The sequence below is a fragment of the Diospyros lotus genome, chromosome 2 (genome assembly GCF_014633365.1).
Source record: "Diospyros lotus cultivar Yz01 chromosome 2, ASM1463336v1, whole genome shotgun sequence".
Taxonomy (NCBI): Eukaryota; Viridiplantae; Streptophyta; class Magnoliopsida; order Ericales; family Ebenaceae; genus Diospyros; species Diospyros lotus.
This window is the reverse complement of record NC_068339.1, coordinates 45,771,340-45,791,037: the sequence shown is the minus strand read 5'-3', so window position 1 is coordinate 45,791,037 and position 19,698 is coordinate 45,771,340. Positions and strand designations below refer to the sequence as shown.

At 38.0% G+C, this 19,698-nt stretch overlaps 1 protein-coding gene across 5 annotated transcripts in view; it reads right to left on the bottom strand.

Moving 5' to 3' along the window:
- The window catches only part of LOC127794254 (transcription initiation factor TFIID subunit 12b), a 43,403-nt gene that overhangs the window by 4,656 nt on the left and 19,049 nt on the right, over positions 1-19,698 (bottom strand). For all 5 annotated transcript variants that reach the window (XM_052325200.1, XM_052325201.1, XM_052325204.1 and 2 more), the window contains exons 5-6: positions 5,697-5,775; positions 4,177-4,241 (exon numbers count right to left, since the gene is read on the bottom strand). In XM_052325200.1, the coding sequence (XP_052181160.1) occupies positions 4,177-4,241; positions 5,697-5,775 (144 nt within the window). The remainder of the gene's footprint in view (positions 1-4,176; positions 4,242-5,696; positions 5,776-19,698) is intronic.

Genomic DNA, 19,698 nt, shown 5'->3' with positions numbered 1-19,698 from the left:
GTTGACTGAGGATCACAAGGCTTCCTAGAATAAACCATCAATGGTGGTTTATTTTGGACCTAATCATCTTCTTGAATTTTGGTGTTCTCTTTCTATCCACCTTGATGGCTTAGGGCTGGAAGAATAGAATCTAAACTAGATTCAAGAATAGCATGAGATGTTTTAGGATTAAGGACAGGAGCAGGTAATGGAGTAAGAGATGAAATAGGAGAAGAAAAAACAGGTATAGGCATAACTGGATTCCAATAATCTTTTGTATTGGAGGTATTCCCCTACAAAGAGTTGTCTTGAAAAAACGGTTGATGCTTGATAAAAGAGACATCATAAGACACAATAAATTTCTAGGTAGTGGGATTATAGCATTTATATCCTTTCTAAGTAGGAGAGTATCCAACAAAGGTGCACTTGAGTGCTTTTGGGTCCAATTTGGATTGAGTAAGCTGGTTTTTGTGTACAAAAATCATACATCCAAAAACCTTAGGAGAGAGGGAGTTTAGAACTCTAGTATGATGAGGGAAAGATTCAAGAAGGACCTTTAAGGGAGTTTTAAACTCCAGGATTTTTAAAGGAAGTCTATTGATGAGATAGACTGCTGTAAGAATAGCTTCTCCCCAATAGGCATTTGGAACTGATTGAGTAAACATTTGGGCCCTTGTTGTCTTAAGAAGATGGTGATTCTTTCTTTTAGCTACCCCATTTTGTTGGGGATTATAAGAACATAAGCTTTGGTGAATAATACCATGTTTGGTTAGGTACTGATTGAATTCATTAGAAAAATATTGTCAATCATTATCAGATCTCAATATATGAATAGATGATTGAAAGACATTTTGAACCATTTGATGAAACCTTTTGAAAACAAGATAGGCTTCAAATTTGTCTTTCAGTAGGAACACCTAGCTAACTCTTGTATGTTCACCTATAAATGTGATAAACCATCGAGTGTTAGTTAGATTGGGGGTCCTAGTTGGTCCTCAAATATCGCTATGAATTAAATGAAATGGTTTTGAGGGTTTATAGATATGATTTGGATGTAAGTTCTTGGTTTGTTTTGCAAGGATACAATGTTCGCAATGGAAATTCTGAATTTTATTGCTAGAAAGAGAAGGATACAAAACCCTAAGATACTCAAAACTAGGATGTCCTAATCGTAGATACCATAGCATTATTTTAGATTCCAACACAGTAGCCAAAGAGGATTGAATAGATGACCTAAATTCAGTAGGATGATCAAGTCTTGAAATCTGATAAAGTCCTCCCTTCTCCTACCAATCATCTTCTCTGATGAAAGGTCCTGAAAAACACAATGAGATTGAAAGAATGCTACTAAACAACCCCTTTATTTGGTTAATTTACTTACTGATAGCAAGCAGGTTTCATTTTAAATCAGGTACATAAAGTACTGATTTTAAGCTTAAGCCTGCTATGTAAGCTATCCCTCTTCCTTGGACTAAGGAGGTTGTACCATCATTTATAAAAACAGCAATGCCTTGATCACAAGGTTCATATTTGGATAAAATTTTAAGAGAACCTGTTATGGGATCTGATGCTCCTGTGTCTATGATCCAAAAGTTTGTAGAAAACTTTTGAGAGAGTAGAGAGTAATTTGTAGTACCTTGTTTTGCCAGGGATACCACCGGATTAGTATTGTCTACACTTTCAACCTTATTCACTTTAGTTTGGCTTGGTAACTACTATAAAGCCTCCAATTGATCAGTTGTTAAAGTGACATTAGTTGAATTCCCTTTTTTAGCTTCTACCATGTATGTAGACTGACCTCCCTTTCACTGATTCATTAGCTTCAATTTGTTGGTTTTTCATAGATCTTCTAGCAAGTTTCCCTAGTATGATAGGACTTATTGCAGTGGTCACACCACTGTTTATCCTTTTGGACCTCCCCTTTAGTTGTGGTAGGAAATCTTATATGTGAAATATTCAGGGCATCGTTTTGAGTATATACCTCTTTGTTGGAATGTCCTGATGCAGGTAACATCACCTTCTTCCTACTCTCTTCTCATCTTACTTTAGCAAAAACCTCTTGAAGAAATAACTAGGGTAAAAATAAATCTTTCACCCATAAATCATACATCAGCTTTTAGGAAGAATTTATACAGCAAAAGTCCTAAAAAATCTCCTATAATCTCTTCAAAGATATCTCCTAAAAACTCTCCTACTTTACAGCAGTAGATAATATCTATTTAAACTAAAACTATACATGATAAATATCTGAAAACACTCCTAGATTTTAGCTAGCATTATCTTCCAGAACTCCTCCTTAATCTAGGAGTTTAATCCATACCATGTATGCCACCTTTCATGCCTCGGAACTCTTCAGGCCTCATATTCTTCCAACACCTCTCTCATGGATGGGAAGGGCTTTGTCCCAAGTAATCTATCTCTTACCTCATTTAAATCTGAGTTTAGGCCATGTAGGAAGTCAAATACCCTTTCTTTCTCCACCATCTTGTCATATTTGCTTCCATCCACAGAACACTCCCATGTAATCTCATAGAAAAGGTCCATCTCCTGCCATAATTCAGTTAAAGTATTGTAGTATTCAATGACTAAATTAATACCTTGTCTTGCGGTTCGATGATTGACCGGATTTGAAAATTTTGGACTATGTTTTCAAGGTCTGAGTAGACCTCTTGGACAACTTTCCAAATTTCACTAGATGTCTTGTAGAATAGATAGGTTCTTCCAATCTTGGGTTCCATAGAATTAACCAATCAAGCCATAACAATGGCATTCTTTGCCTCCCATACACCATAGGTTGCTGACTCGGGGCTTGGCTTTAAAATATCTCCTGTTAGATAGCCTACTTTTCCCTTTCCTCGAACTACCAGCAGAACTGATTGGGACCACTCTCTGGAGTTGGTTCCATTCAGCTTGTGTAAAGTGATTTGGAGGGAATGGCTATCAAGGACTGTTGGAGTAATTGGAACTTGAGTATTCTTCATTGGAAGAGGATTAGTGGTGGAAGTTTCGCTAGCTGACTGATTCTCAGCCATACCGTGAGCTTAGGAGTCCTATATAAAATAGAACACAAGCTATCGGGTGCCACAAGAACGTGACTCTGATACCATGAAAGAATTAGGTAGAAGAATTATGAAACATTTCACCATGAATGATTCATTGATCTATGGGACTTAGATACAAAAAACTCCTAAAAAATCTGCAAAAAATACTTTCCTAATTATTCTCCTATTTTATAGGAGTAGATTACAACATTTTAGCTATCTAATTTACAGATTTAGATTAGCAAGAATTTGGATATTTCGAGACTGATTTATCCTTATTCTTTCTTATCCCTTAGTTTGGATTTTTTCTGTTATCTTGATCTGCATTCCCGTGCCATTCATTCTCCCTTATCTTCTTCCAACATATACAATAATTAATAGCAAATTATGTATATTGTGTAACCCACAGTAATAGTATTTTGGTATTCAAACACCAGCCAATCCACTCCAACCCTGCAACAAGACAGGATAGCTAAAAATCTAGTGTGACAAAGTATTGGCAAACGAACATGGCCTAACTATGAAATTTGAGTACAAAGGTTAACATGAATTCATAAAGTTACTGTAGAATTCCAGCTGCGCATCACAATTCTTACATGCTTTCTATCTACTAGTGCTGAGAATGAAGAATGGGCTGCTGAATATTATCATCTTATCTGGAAGAAGAGTCTATCAACTTTGGAGTTATCTTCTTATTTATCTGTTCATATATTTTGTTCATCTTATGAATTAATCTAGTGTATAATCTAGTCCTAAAATTTTGGAGTCCTCATCCTAATATCTAGAAGCTAAAGTCTAGGAGATTTTTTAGGAAATCTTAGCGGATGTTTATGTATATATTGTAATCTATTCTCTCGGATTGGAGTAGTGAAAAAAGGAGGAACAAGAACTTCCAGTTTTTACAGTTACCCTCATGTAATTGAACACCAACATACAAGGACAATTGAAGAGCGATAATTGAAAGAGTCCATGTAATATTTTATAATAGATTAAAACATGTTTAAATTTTCTAATATTGGTCTTAAACTGGTTGAAACTTCTAAATTTTCACAATCGAGTGCCATATGGAATATTATAAACAAATTTTTAGTTATACTAATGCAAACATACCTACCACATGTGTGACAAAATCTCGTAAATAAGTTTAGAAGCTTACCTGATTGTGTTGATATTTTCTCTCTTCACTTGAGAAACCAGGAACAGTCAAATTCCAGTTTTTCTCTGCAGATGATCTTCTTCAGTTAAATTGATACTCCAATTTACTTTGAGTTTGAGAAATAGGAAATGATTTAGCATGTAAAGGATGAAGTGCATATCATCAGAATAGTAAAGTCCAATACTCTTACTGCCCAAATATTGATTTACATGAGATAAATAAACTAGCATTTAAACCCAAGGAACATCATTACATAAACACATCAATAACCTCCATTTCATCTAATGTGCACACATCTGTGTGTTGATCATTTCAAAGAGTTTTGGAATTCAGTTTAGCAGAGAGATTTTCTAGTGCTCTAAACATCATAGAATGGGAAGCCTTCAGGGAATTCTAGACTTTATGAATGATAAATGCAAACTAAATGGAAATTTTAGAAACTGGGTTTGTTTTTCTTTTTTTTTTTTTTTTAGATAATGAAGCTATGATTTTTAGGGAAAAGAAATTACAAAGTTTTTACATAATTCTATTCCTTGAAATAATGGAGGATATATTCATGGCACAAACTAATAAAGTAAAAAAAATAAAAATAAATAAAAATCCAGCAGGTCCAATTTACTCATTTTGGATTGTAATGGAACCCTTTCCACCACTTTGGTAGGGAGGATCCATTCCACTACTGTGTTAAGTACTTTGGACAAATTCTCTCTCAAGCATATGCCTCTCATCTCAGAGCATAAGTGTCATGGCCCATGACACCCCGATGCTGAGGGCCAGCCATATGCCATGGGCGTTTCCAGGTTCCTGCAGGTTTACTAACCAAACGGCTGTGAGCGCAGGTCTGCTTCTATCTAGATGCCTTGTTAAAAGAGTCACATGCTTGTCACCAAGGGAAAAAGGCTGGCCTTGCATGGGCAAGCGAGCGCTACATGGGGGCATACGCCAGGCCCATGACCATAAGATAATTTTTCCAACACAAAGCATAATCCCACCTAATAGGATTAAAGCTGGTGGTGATGGCAGAGCATTAACTTTGCCCACTTTTTATATCACCTTTTCTACCAAATATTCCACCATTACACTTCAATTTTATGTACACTGTGGAGTAGCAGCCTCAAATGATAGCAAAACTATATTTGAGGAAAAGGAGTGGCCCATAAGCATTAATGGATTTTGCTGAATATGATGCATCAAACCAAATATCAAAAATTGTTCCAGACAAATATCTGGCCTTAAACATAAGAACATAGATTATGAACTGTGCAACAATACATGTTTTAAACAGCAACATACCAAGCCTGTGTACCACTATATGGGGTCAGCTAAGAATACAAGTTTATAAATTGAAAAAAGAAACACATGATAAAAGAAAAAATCCTATGTAACAAGGTAGCATAACTCTCTTTCCAAGATTGCTCAATGAGATCGGTACTTGCAAATCAGTATGTTCTAAGTTTTGAATAGTTGACTTTTCTCATATGCAACAACACAAATACACAGATGAATAGACAAGCACAAACCTAGGTGCAGCAACACATCTTTGGCTTCTAGAGTTGAAGAATTGCGATGCTTTGCCAAGCTGCAAGCAAATGTAGTTACCTGCAATGAGTCATATGGGATGGTCATAAAAATGCCACTAAAAATATTTGTTAAAACATGTTATTCTGGCACCACAACTATTTCATTGATATAAAAGAATACTGAGATAAATAGTTCAAGACAACAAAACAGCATAATGTGCATTGTAATAACTTGAACTGGTTAAACTCAGAAAATTCATTCAAAAACTCAATATAATCAGCGAAAGATGCATATGCAGTTCTCCAGGACTTATTGTCCAGATAAGAAATTCCCCAACAATATAAGATACTTGAGGAGGCATGGCCACAATAACATCCACTTAGAGTTCACACTTCGGAATGATATGCTAAATTCTGACCCAATCAAATTCTGAAGTACTGAATTAAATGCAGGGCTTGTACATTGATTCATCAATGGTGATATTTAATAGCATCAAATATTCACCAACTTAAATGATTATACAGACTAATGCATCCCCTATACTCTAGGCTGATGAAATTCCAATTAAACAGAGCACAAACCAGATGATGCTCATGTCAACTGAAATTAAGGAAATGGAAAAATAGTAACATGGCATTTTGAGGAATACGGGAACCAAAAGTTTATAAAAATCCTTTTTGAAACAGGAGAATATTGCTCTCTGAGGAAGTATATATGCCATGAGCAGACTTTAAAGGGAAGGCGTGGATATTTTGATATTTGAGGAGATAAGTTTGAAGCAAAAATCTAGAACATTTCTTATATCAAGGAAGGAGGCAGAAAAACTGAGGTCCATATAGTTTTAGAAAACATTTTTTAGTTTTCGACTCCAATTTTATAACTAAAGATGTCCTAACATTTTATGTTTCAAAAAGTCCTTGCATTCATTTTCAGAAAATAGAGAAAACATCAAAAAGGATGTTTCCTAACTCATGGTATAAAGTTGAAAAATTAGAAAACTGAAAAGAAAAGGGCCTAAATTTTCTAATGGGAGGTTCAGTTATTCAATAGAAAATTGGAGTTGAAAAACAGAAACTGTTTTCTATAACTGAACAGGGCCTAAATTTTCTGCGAGATGGCAAATGCTGCATAGAAGGATTAACCATATTGGGAGTTTAATTCTGAGAGGAGAAGAGGTGTTGCATGAGAATCTAATGTATAATGGTGTTGTTGAGTACTACAGAAGGCTCCACATGTAAGAAGAGGTATTGAGACTTTACTTACTAGGCCTTCAGTTCAAATCTATGTTGGAAGTTTAAGAAGCGGAAGACCCTTTGAAGTGGAGGGGCCTCAGGCAGCCATCAACAGTTGTAATGGGGACAAAGTCCCTGGTCCTCCAGATGGGTCATTTTGGCATTCATTTAACATTGTTGGCCTGTTGTAGGTAATGAAGCTACCTTGACCAACTCTCATGAGAATGTGACATTTGAGAAGAGTTCTAATGCCTCTTTCATTGTGCTCATACCAAAGGAGGGTCATCAGAGTTAATAAGATTTTAGACCTATCAGTCCCAGTCAGGTGGATAGTGTCTCCAAATTATTAGAAGTATTGGCCAAAAGGTTGGACAAGGCTTGGTTGTTTCTGAGCCACATAATGCTTTTGTAGAGGGATGGCAGATTTTAAATGTTGTTGATGCAGGACAGCCAAGAAAAGTGCCGAAGATCGAAGAAGAGGACGAGAAATTGGGGAAAGAACAGAAGTTGAAAAGAATAGAGAGAATGAGAGGAAAAAGAGAGATTTCAAAACAAAATCATCAATTGTGCTCAATATCAATCAAAAGTGCTAATTTCTAATTACATCATAAGCCTATCTATAGACTGAAATCCTAACTAAACGATAATCACTCTAACTACAATTATCTTAATAAAATAAATCAAACATAAAATCTAAGAATCTAAATAAAATAAGATAAATAACCAAATATCCTATCATAATTACCTTAGCTATAATTATACTAATAAAACCAATAAAAGTCATAAAAATCTTAAATCTAAATCTAAAATCTAAATTCCAAAATTCAAATAAGACCTAAATCCTAATATCAAACACTAAAAATTTAATGATTCTAGTTTCTCATCATTCACCCCTTGCTTGAAAAACTCATCATCAAATTTTGTGTAGTCTTGTGTGGCTGGTGGTCGACCAACACCAAAGATGGCGTTGATGGTTTCAAAAGGTTCTCCATTATGCCAGTGGATTGACGACAGTCAATGGTTCCTGTTACAGTCATATTCATTGGTTTTTCAGGGAAATCTGATGATGGCGGTGTGAATTCTGCAAAATTCACTGATGATACAAGGGCTATTGCTTGTTTATTGCTACCAATGTGACCAAGGAGTGCATGAATATTACATTGTCTAGAAAGGAGCCTGAAGTAATTTGTAGGCTAGATGTGGAGAAAGTTTAAAATCATGCATGCTAGCCCCTTTTTGCAGTTTGTGATGGAAAGGATGGGATTTAGGGTTAAGTTTAGGGAGTGAGATCTATGTTGTATGCCTACCATTAACTTCTAAGTATAGGTAAATGGGATTTCAAAAGACTTCTTTGAGATGTCCAGAAGTCTATGCCAAGAGAATTCACTTTTCCCTTTCTTGTTTATCCTGGTTATGGAGGTTGACAGTCTCAGCTAAAGAAGCTTGAAAACTTGGGAGGGTTGGTTTTAGGAAGAGTACAGATTCATGTCACATTTCCTTTGTGGATGGTACCATTCTTTTATGTAATATAAGAGAATTCTCTCCAATAATTTCTTAAGTACCTGCCAACTTAGAAAAGAGCTATTTGATTCCAATGGGCCTTGTAATTAGGCACGAGACTTTGGCTTGGGCTGCAAAATTGGGTTCCCATGTACAAGATGTCTCTGTCGATGGCCACTGTGTTAGTAGTTATAAGACTAGAGAAATTACTGGCCAACTTCTTGTGTGGTAGGCTAGAAAACAAATTTAAGCATCATCTAATAAAATGGGATAAGATTTGTAAACCTCCTAATGGAGGTGGTCTTGGAATCAGAATCGGAAAGCTAAGCCTGTTCAACAAAACCCTGCTTGCAAGTGGCTATAGATTTGCAAATGAGCCAACAGATAATGAAGAGGGTGGTCAGTTGGTCATGGCAACCATATTCTTGACAATGTTCCCACATTTGCCCCTTTCTAGGAAGAGGGAGGTCAGTTGGTCATGGCAACCAATCAAGGGAGGAACCTCTACCATCCAGATTTTCCATACCGTAATTCATGGAAAATTTGAGTTTTCTTCAAAGGTCAATTGGAGAATAGCACCAGCCAGAGTGGCCATTTTTTTTTCTTGGACTAGGACACATGGCTATATCTTTTTATTGATACTCTAAGAAAGGAGAGACACATCTTGGTCAATACGTACTTCATGAGAAAGAATTTTGGAGAAATGTTGGATCATCTTTTTCTACATTGCCTAGTAGCAAATCAATCATGGTGTCATATCATTGAGTTAGCACTATTTGGTGATGCTAAGGTTTCTCAACCTTCACAAGTAAGAAGTGCACTGACTTTGTCAATCGGTCCACACCCACCACCCATATTACATCATTCCCATTCGAACACTTGGGTAGAGTCGTCATGAAATCCATGACAATACATCCCCATTTCATCTTGGAAATGTTTAATGGTTGTAACTTTCCTGTCTGCCTCTAATGTTTGATCTTGACTCCTTAGCAGGTATCACATTTAGCCACATGTCTGGCCACACTCTTCTTCATCCTCGGCCACCAATACATTTCTTTGAGATCCGTATACATCTTAGTAGCTCCAAGGTGCACAGTATACTGGGCTCAGTGCACCTCATCCAAAATTAGTTTGCCTCAAGTCCCCAATGTTTAGCTAACTATATATCTATTGATTATCCTAGTTGCACACTTGACAAAGGAGGAGCCTCGAGAGTGTTTGGGATGTAATCCATATGAAAGAGTGTTAGAAGGATGTAGCTTACTAGTGTTGTACATAGTGCTATTTCTCTTGGTTGTACAGAGTGAGTTTGTTTTGACTTGTATATAAACCTAATAGTGAATAGAGGATTTAGATCATCTTTTTTCCCTTCATATCATTCCCTCTCTCTCTTCTTCACATGGTATCAAAGCCATAGCATGAGAGAAGTTCATAACCTAGGGTCTCTGTGTTACTTGATCTGTTCTGTAGTGAAAGATCAGTCTTGGTTCAGTAATCAATCTGAACTTCCGTAATAAGAGGTGGCAATCTGATCAGACCTAGAACTGAGTTGCGATCTGATCTAGAACTGGCACGATATGATCTGTAGATTTGAAATTCACGAGATCTGCTCTGAAGTGGTCGGGTCGCTTCTTCATCTGATCTGTTGATTCTTCTTTAATCTGAGATTTCGCATCAGGATTCTGTCTCAGGTGATTCCCAATCAGTCAATTTTATTGTCTCAGGTATGAGCTATGAAGTGGTGTGTTCATCTTCTTCTGTAACTGTACCATCATTTTCTGGTATTCCTGCCATTACAACTGATAAATTGAAAGGCAAGAATTATCTTTCCTGGTCTGCCTCTGTCTAGAAAATGGTGTAAGTGATCATCTAACTAAACAGCTATCTGATATAGCTGAATCAGATAGGAATTTATGGGATAGAGTGGATGCACAGTTGGTTACATTGCTGTGGCAGTCAATAGATGCTGATTTAGTCCTCCTATTTTGTGTTAAGACCTGTTTTGATATTTGTCTCATGCACAGTAACTGTACATTAATGATATAGTGCATCTATACACTATCATTCAGAGGGGAGATTCAGATGTGACTACTTATTTGGGTTGAATCCAGTCTGCTATGACAGATTTTAATGCTATGCTCCCTGTTACAGCTGATCTTGCTCAGCAGAAGAAACAAAGAGATAAATTGTTTATGATGCTTACGCTAGCTGATCTTGGGGCTGATATGAAGGGGATTCGTGCTCAGATTTTAAGTAGTCCAGCTGCACCTACTATGGAAGAGGTATTTGTCAGGATTCTTCCTAGCACACAGACCTCTTCTGAGGCTTCAGTTGGAGAGCAGTCTGTTCTTGCTTCTCAAACTCATGGCTCTTCCTCTGAGTCAAGTTCTGGTGGTGGCCGTGGTAGAGGTGCTAGACATGGCCCAGAGTGGTAAACTGCCTTCTTGTTATTCCTATCATCACCCGTGTCATTATAAGGAGACTTGTTGTAACATTCCACATCAATCAATAGGAAGGACCAGAATAACTTACCCTGATAGGCCTACGCAAACTTCCTAGGGGGTCACCCATCCTTAAACTTCCCAAGACAAGCACGCTTAACCTGAGAGTTCTTTGTCTACATTCAGCCCAAAAGATATCCAGCTGATGTTGTTTCATCCCTTACTTATCCTAGATATATACTACCTTTCTCTGAACTCTTGGGATATTACATTCTCCCCCCCCCCCCCCTTTGAGCACAAGACATTTTCGTCATGCGACCTTACAACTGGTCCCAGCTCTCCCCCGTCCAGTGTCCCTGGTCCAATACCCCAGCCTTTAGCTAGTACACGGTTCCAACACACAACCCGGGTCAGCTCTGATACTACCTGTAACATCCCGTATCGAGCGATAGGAAGGACCAGAACAATTTACCCTAATGGGCCTACGCGAACTTGCAAGGGGGTCACCCATCCTTGAGCTATCACAGCTCAACCACGCTTAACCCGAGAGTTTTTTGCCTACATTCAACCCAAAAGGTATCCAGGTAGTGTTGTTTCCTTCCTTACTTATCCTCGACATATACTACCATTCTCTGGGCTCTTGGGGTATTACACTTGTTATGTTCTCAATGGTCAGCCTCCTAAGGTCAATGTTGCAAAGTACAGAGAAGTAGTCTGTGGTGCCTGATACTTCTACTCATACTGAGAGACCAGCCCCTAATTATACTATTTATGTTACCCAGGCTTCTTATTCCTCCACTGTGTCATCTATTGGTCATTCTTGTATACTGTTAGTTGTAGGTAGCTCCGCAGGCATCTTCTCTTGTAGTTTTTATTGCCCAGGCTTCTTATTCCTCCATTGTGTCATCTATTGGTAATTCTTGTATATGTCTTTCACAATGTTCTAAAATGTGGCCTAGGTGGCCGTCGAGGCGTTAGGCGACCTCTGGCCACCGCGATTTCGTGTAAATCGACACCCCTAGGCGTCGGGCCCGATTAATCAACCCCAGGCGCCGCCTGGGTCGCCCAGACGCATTTGGATTTCCCCTTTCCCATCTATATCCTCTTGTTGTGGTTTGGGTTCATCTCTCGTGGACTCGTCGATTTCTCTCTCTCGTTGTCGTTGTCGCTGCCAATCGTCTCGTCACTTTCTCTCTCTCATCACCGCCACTACAGCCAATCGTCCTTCTCAACCACGTTCTTGTTGCCCATCTCCCTGCCGGTTTAGTCACTTCGCCGCCAATCGTCCCGTCGCTTTCTCTCTCTCGTCGCCACTGCCGCCGCCAATCGTCCTTCTTAACCACGCTCTCGCTGCCAGTTCTCCCTCTTCTTGCTCCAGTACGAGCCGAGGCCTAGCTTTGATTTTCAGCTCTTTCTAGGTTTGAAGCTTCTTTCATCATTTTTGTAGCTCTTCTCAAGAAATTTGTGTCTTGATAGGATTCTAGGGTTTGCAGCTAGTTGTTGGATATGTGCACAATTGAACTTGCAATTGGATTTTACTGGGTGTAAATAATTGAGCATTGTTTGAGATTCTTAAAGGTTTATTCTAGAATTAGGATCAAATTACATAAAAAATTTAAAAAAAAAAAAAACAGCAATTTTCCCAAGCCCTGCCTAGGCGGCCTAGGCGCTAGGCCCCAGCTTGGTGTCCGACTAGCGCCTAATGCATTTTAGAACACTGGTCTTTCACATGCCTCTCTTAGTCCTTGGATTCTTGATTCTAATGCTTTAGACATATTTATAAATCTTTTACTTTCTCACTTTGATTCATTTATTTCCCTTCCTCCTATTACTGTGGCAGATGGTTCTAAAACCATTCCCACAGGTATAGGCAAGGTTGATCCACTTCTCTCTATTTCTCTTAATTCTATATTAAATATTCCTAGTTATCCATATAACCTCATTTTTATTAGCCGCCTCGCTGAGTCCCTTCATTGACATATATTTTTTTATTTTGATTCTGTTTTTGTGCAGGATCATGGTGCTAGACGGATGATTGGCATCGAGTGTGAGTTTGAGGGACTTTACCATCTTGCCTTGCAATCATCTATGGCAAATACTTGCGCTACTACAATGGTGTCTCCTCTTCAGATTCATTCCCTACTCGGTCATCCTCACCTGCCCACTCTTCAGCAGATGGTTCCTTCTCTATCTTCATTGACTATTCTAGAGTGCAAGTCCTGTCAAGCTAGACGAGCATGTTCATTCTTCTTATTCTAGTTGTGTCTTAATAAATGAGCTTATGCTCCTTTCAATCTTGTACACTCCCATATTTTGGGTCCTAGTAGAGTCAAGTCTAGACAATGCTTCCCTTATTTTTTTACATTCATTGATGGTCATTCTTGTTATATTTGGCTCTACTTAATGAAAGATTGTGCTGAGTTTGCCTTCTTTGTTCACTACTTTTTGTAATGAGATTACTACTTAATTTGGTTGTTCTATTCATATTCTTCAAAGTGATAATGCTAAGGAGTATTGTTATATGGCGTTTCAAGCTTTTCTCTCACCTTGTTTTACAGATGCTCCACATTTATATCATGGAGATAATGGAGTAATAAATAATCTAATGGATCTCATAGATTATATTATTTTTAAACAAAAAATTTCTCAGGAAGAGAAGAATGAACAATTAATAAACTTGTTCAAAAAACAAAACACTGAATTAGTAAGAATACTAGAGCAGGACAGAAAAAATCTCAAACAAGATTTGAAGAATATATCTGAACAACATGAATTAACAGTTGAACAGATAAGAGCTGAAATAGATCGAGTATTGGTAAGCTATTGCCCCACCAACTAGCTAATCAAATGCGAGCCCCTCCTCGGGCGGATTCCTCCAAACTGCTTGTTCAATGAGCATTCTCAATATTATGACTTGAAGAGGACTCAAACACTATTTATATATTACACGTAAATATTTAATAAACTGAAAAAATAATTCTAATACATTTGGGAGGACTTGAACCTCCATGCTCTTTAGCACAAGATTTTGAGCCTTGCGTGTCTAATAGAATTGATGAAACATCTAGTGAAAGACAGATTGAAAAATCTGAAAGAAAAATTATAGAAATCATCAAAGGTCTCGGAACTAATGATGAAGAAATAAAATAAATTATCTCTCTATTAGAAAAGATAGAAGATAATCAAGACATTAAACTTATTCTAGAAAAGATAGAAAAGTTTAATTTAGGAAAAGATCTTGAAGACATAAATCTCAGGATTAATGGACTCTCTACTCAAGAAGACACTGAGAAACTAAGAAAGGAATTAACTTCTTTATTAGATAATAAATAAACAAAACAACAAATGAAAGATATCCTAAAAGATATCCAAGAAAAAGTAAATATATTAAGGATTCAATATGAATTAATCCTTCATGGAATTAAAAGAAGAAGTAAATAAGCAAGCCCTTAAGATAGATGCAATTTATGCATATATCCAAAAGGATATGCTTAAAGAAGTCTATGATCTTGTATTACAGATACGAGATAAAGTAGATAAAACAGATAGTCCAATACTTCAAAAAAGAATTGGAAAAAAATAACAATAATATTAGAACAAATCTGGAATCATAGAAAATCTGATACAGATAGAATAATTGAAGAAATTAAAAAATGTGAATGTAATGAAAAACTCATGGAGGTTATCAAGACATTCCAAAAAGATAATGATCCTAGTTCTAGTCCTTTCTCAATAGGACTACCACCAGGATTCACCAGAAGGAATGAAGATTCCAAAAATCAATTATACCGACCATTTAGTTAAATGGATCAAGAAGAAATCATTGATTTGGTGAGAAATCATCAAGCACATGAGATAGAATCATCTCGCACTCCATGGGATGACAATGAAACAAAAGATGCTAGGAATTGGAATCCAAAGCAATTTAAAATTTAAAGGTGTCTATAACACATCATGGAAAGATTTCAAACAGAAAGAATTTCTGATTGAAAAAGAAAATTAGATAGAATTAAAGGATTTGGAATGTAGAAACTGTCATGAGATTGCTCAAACTCTTCTACTTTGTATGCATTTTCATGTTTCTTTCTAGGATCCATCTATTCTCACTTCTTGTTATCTAATCAACCATATGCCATCCTTCGTTTTGGATGGATCCATTCCACACACTTTAATTTTTCCTCGTGATCCTATCTATTCTATTCAGCTATTCCCCTTTGCATCTTTGGATCTACTTGTTTTGTCCATCTTCTCATACTTGGTCATGATAAATTGTCTCCTTTCTCAATTAAATGTATGTTTCTAGGTTACTCTCGTACTCAAAAGGGATATAAGTGTTACTCATAATTGTCAAAGGCACAAGGTGGAAGGCAAAGTGCAAGCCTCAGGCACATGAGGCACACATTTATTCAAAATGCTTATAAAATACTTACACACTATTCTTTTCGATATGGATAAGTAAAATGATGCAAACTCATAAAATCATAAATAACAACTAACCACCTATAATAACAACTAATATTATTGCCAAAAAACAATTAGTTTCTTCAAAATGCAAAACAGATTAGAGGAAAGAAAAAATCACAGTTGAACACATTGCAAGAACCAAAAACAATTAGTTTCTTCTAATTGCAAAAGAAATTAGTTTCTTCAAAATGCAAAAGAGATTAGAAGAAAGAAAAAAAATTATAGCAAAACAGAGCACAAAAAGTTACAGAAAAATAATTAGTTTCTTTTAAATTGCAAAAGAAATTTTAGGAGAGAAAAAAATCAGTAGATCACACAATGAAAACATTTATTTCTTAGGGTTTGTTGCTTAAGGGGAGTCTAGACGGGTGTGTCACTTGAAGAAATCTTTCTTGTTATGACCCGGGGGGTAGAAGTGTAATAAAAAGATGTTGTAACCGTAGGAAACTAATTGGAGGGGCTGTTGTAACTAGCGGGAATGGCAGTTAGCCATCCAACAAATTGAGTATGTGTCTATTAAGTAGGTTGTTGTAGAAGGAAGTGTTATGCTTGGATTGAATAAGAGAAGTACCCTCTTGTCCTTCGTCTATCTTTCTATGACCTTTCTCTCTCTCTCATTCTCTCTCATTTTCTCTTTCTCCCTTCCTCATTCTATTTGTTTTCTTCCTAATAATTAATTCTTCTTTTTGGAATTCAATCAAATTCCTTCCATTGTCCAGCCCACAAGCTGAGGGCTTGACAATTGGTATCAAAGTCGATGTTCTTGGCAGCCAGCGAAGTGGGTCCATTAGCCGACGAAGAAGGGGTAGGCGATGGCCAGTTCACTAGGTTGGGAATCGGAATCAAACTGTGGGGACACTTTGACAACAGCGAACGCGACTGGAATTGAAGGTTGTGGCTAACTATCGATTGGAATTGGTCGTGCAATGGTGGTGCAATTGAAAGCGTGTTACATCCCTTGGGTAGAACTTACCCTCAAAAGCTAATTGTTAAGGGCAAGGTGCCCAAGAAATTATAAACCCCACACTAAGAGCCTAAACTTCCAATACGGGACAAGTCTCATACCTTGCAGTAGACCATAACATACATAACAGTGGTATCAGAGTCGGCCCCATGTCTCCCAGTTGCAATCGCATGGCGACGAAAGTGACGCTGGCATTGTAGTGTTCGTCCAGGACTAGCCGTGGCTAGTGCACAACCTGTCGTCGTGGGCACCGAACTGCGGAGCGTGGTGGTATATTATGATCCACTACAAAGTATGGAACTTATCTCACATCGGAAGTTTAAGCTCTTGGTGTGGGGTTGATAACCTTTTAGGCACCCTCCCTTTAACGGCTAGTTTTTGAGGGTGAGTTCTACCCAAATGATGTAACAAGGCAGTGGAGTAGAAAATTTCAGTAAGAATTACCGATCGGAATTGGGTCACGCAATTGAAGGCGATGGTGGACTGCGATTAGCAATGGAAAATTTCAGCAAGGATTGGCGATCGAAATTGGGTGGAGAACGACCCCAACCCATGGCAGAGGGCACTCGATTGAAGCAGCTCGAGAGTCGCATGGAGGCTCTGGAATACAACATGTCGCGTGCACAGGAGGATATAGTAGCTATTAAGGACACTATGTGAGTTGGAGAAGGGCCAAGAAAGGGTGGATGCAGATCACTACAAGCAAACGATCAACATGTTTAACATGTTGTATACCCTGCCACAATTCCGTTTACGGGCAAATTTCCCTCCAAGAACAAGTCATGAACCAATCTTGGACCGAGATGGCATTTTGCCCCGGTTGGACAGTAGGTAGGAAGCGAAAGATAGGCTTGCGTGGGAGCAAGAAAATCAGGTGAGGGGTTATGCTTCTTCGGTTTCTAGCCATATGCCCATGCCCCAATTGGAAATTCCAATCTTTTAGGGGGTTAAACCAAGATGGTGGGTCCGCCATTGTGAGAGATTTTTCAAATTGTACCAGATCAGTGAAGGGGAGAAGGTGACCATGGCGGCAGCGTATCTCAATGACACTGTCGACGCATGGTATCAAGGTTGGAATCAAGCTAAGGGTGGAGCAGTATCTTGGCTGGAATTTTTAGAAGAATTATGCGGCCGGTTTGGTGAGAAAAGCATAGCAGACGTGGTGGAAGAATTTAACAAATTGAGGCAAGAGGGGTCAGTTGAAGACTACCTAAAGAGGTTTGAAGAGTTGAGGGTGTTAATAGGGATTTCCCAACTGAGTTTAATTGAGCCATATTTTGTATATAGCTTTTTAGCGATTGAAGGACGAGTTGCGATCGATGGTGAAAATGATGATCCCATAGTCGGTTAAACAAGCTGTGAAGAAAGCCAAGCTACAAGAGCTTACATTGGAAGCGATTTGCAATAAATACGCAGTGGAAACGGAAACTCAGCCTTCGTTGTATCAACCGTTGGAAGGGAATCAAGTGCAAGTGAATTCTAAGGTTTATCCCAACCCTAATGCAGCCAAATCAGTTACTATGGAGCAGAGACGAAAGCCGGGATCACGCTATAAGTGTAGCAATAAATTCAGCCCTGGCCACCAATACCAAAAACAGCTCCTTAACATAGGGGGAAGAGAGGATGAAAACGAAGAACTAGCTGGAATTGGGTAAAGAAGGCAGCACAGCTGTTCTAAACTCTTAGGGACAAGAATTCTTTCATCGGGGGGGGGGGGGAATTTGTTATGACACGAGGTAGAAGTGAAATAAATAGAGGTTGTAATCGTAGGAAACTAACTGGAGGGGTTGTTGTAACTAGTGGGAATGGCAGTTAGCCATCCAACAGATTGAGTATGCACCTATTAAGTAGGTTGTTGTAGAAGTAAGTGTTATGCTTGGATCGAATAAGAGAAGTACCCTCTTGTCTTTCGTCTATCTTTCTCTGATCTTTCTCTCTCTCTCATTTTCTCTGGTTTTCTCTTTCTCCCTTCCTCATTCTATCTGTTTTCTTCCTAAGAATTAATTCTTCTATCTAGAATTCAATCAAATTCCTTCCATTGTCCAGCCCACAAGTTGAGGGCTTGACACTTGTATGGCCTGAAGTAGTCTCCTCGGTATTGGTTTGGTCACTTTAGTTATGTCATAGAGTCCTTAGGTATGACTAAAAGTGAAATTGATCATTCGATTTTCTATTGCCATTCTACTAGTGGAGTTATATACAACGGTATAGATGATGATGTTATTACTGGTGATGATGAGGTTGGTATTGGACAGTTAAAGGCTCATATGCACTCTCATTTTAAGACCAAGGATTTGGGCAAGATGAAGTATTTCCTTTGCATTAAGGTAGCTCAAGTTGTCCATGGTGTGTGCATTTCTTAGCGAAAGTATACCTTGGATATCTTAGAGGAGACCAATATGCTTAATTCCCAACCTATAGATACTCCTTGGCGATGTAGGAGACTAGTTGGGAAGCTTAACTACCTTACCATTAGACAACTAGATATCTCTTTTACTGTTAGTGTGGTGAGTCAATTTTTGGACACCCCTTGTGACAGCCACTGGTATGCCTTAATGCATATCTTGAGGCACAATAAGAATGCTCCCGATAAGAGCTTGTTGTTTGAGAACAAGGGACATAAGCAGATTGTTGGCTATAGTGATGCTTATTGGACTAGTTGTCCCATAGATAGACCACAGACGCTCTACCTCGAGTTGTTGTGTCTTGGTTGGAGGTAATTTGGTGTCTTAGAAGAATAAGAAGCACACTGTGTGCCTAGATCTAACACTAAAGTGGAGTATCAGGCCATGGCTTTAGCCACCTACGAGCCGATTTGGCTCCAGCAACTTCTTAAAAAGTTGAGATTTGGAGATTGAACGGCTATGCAGCTTATTTGTGATAATCAGGCAGCCCTCTACATATTGCCTCTAATCTTGTTTTTCATAAGCAAATTAAGCACATAGAGATAGACTATCATTTTGCAAGATAGAAGTTGATTTCTAGAGAAATTAATACCTCATTTGATGGCTCTAACGACTAGCTGGTTGATCTTCTAAGACATTATGGAGTCCATAGCTTGACTACATTTGTACCAAGTTAGGCACATATGATATATATGCACTTGCTTGAGGAAGAGTGTTGGATGTAGCTTACTAGTGTAGTACATAGTGTTAATTCTCTCAGTTGTACAGAGTGAGTGAGTTTGTTTTGAGTTGTACATAAACCTAACAGTGACTAGAGAATTATCTTTTTTCCATCCATATCTCTCTCTTTCTCTCTTTCTTCACGGAGAAAAGAAATAGAAGAGCTTTAGAGGGCATTGAAAACCATTTTGACATACTAGAAGAAGGGAGAAACACACATGCACGCACACACAAAAAGAACCAGTTTCTCTTCAAAAGGGAACACTTCTCATTCC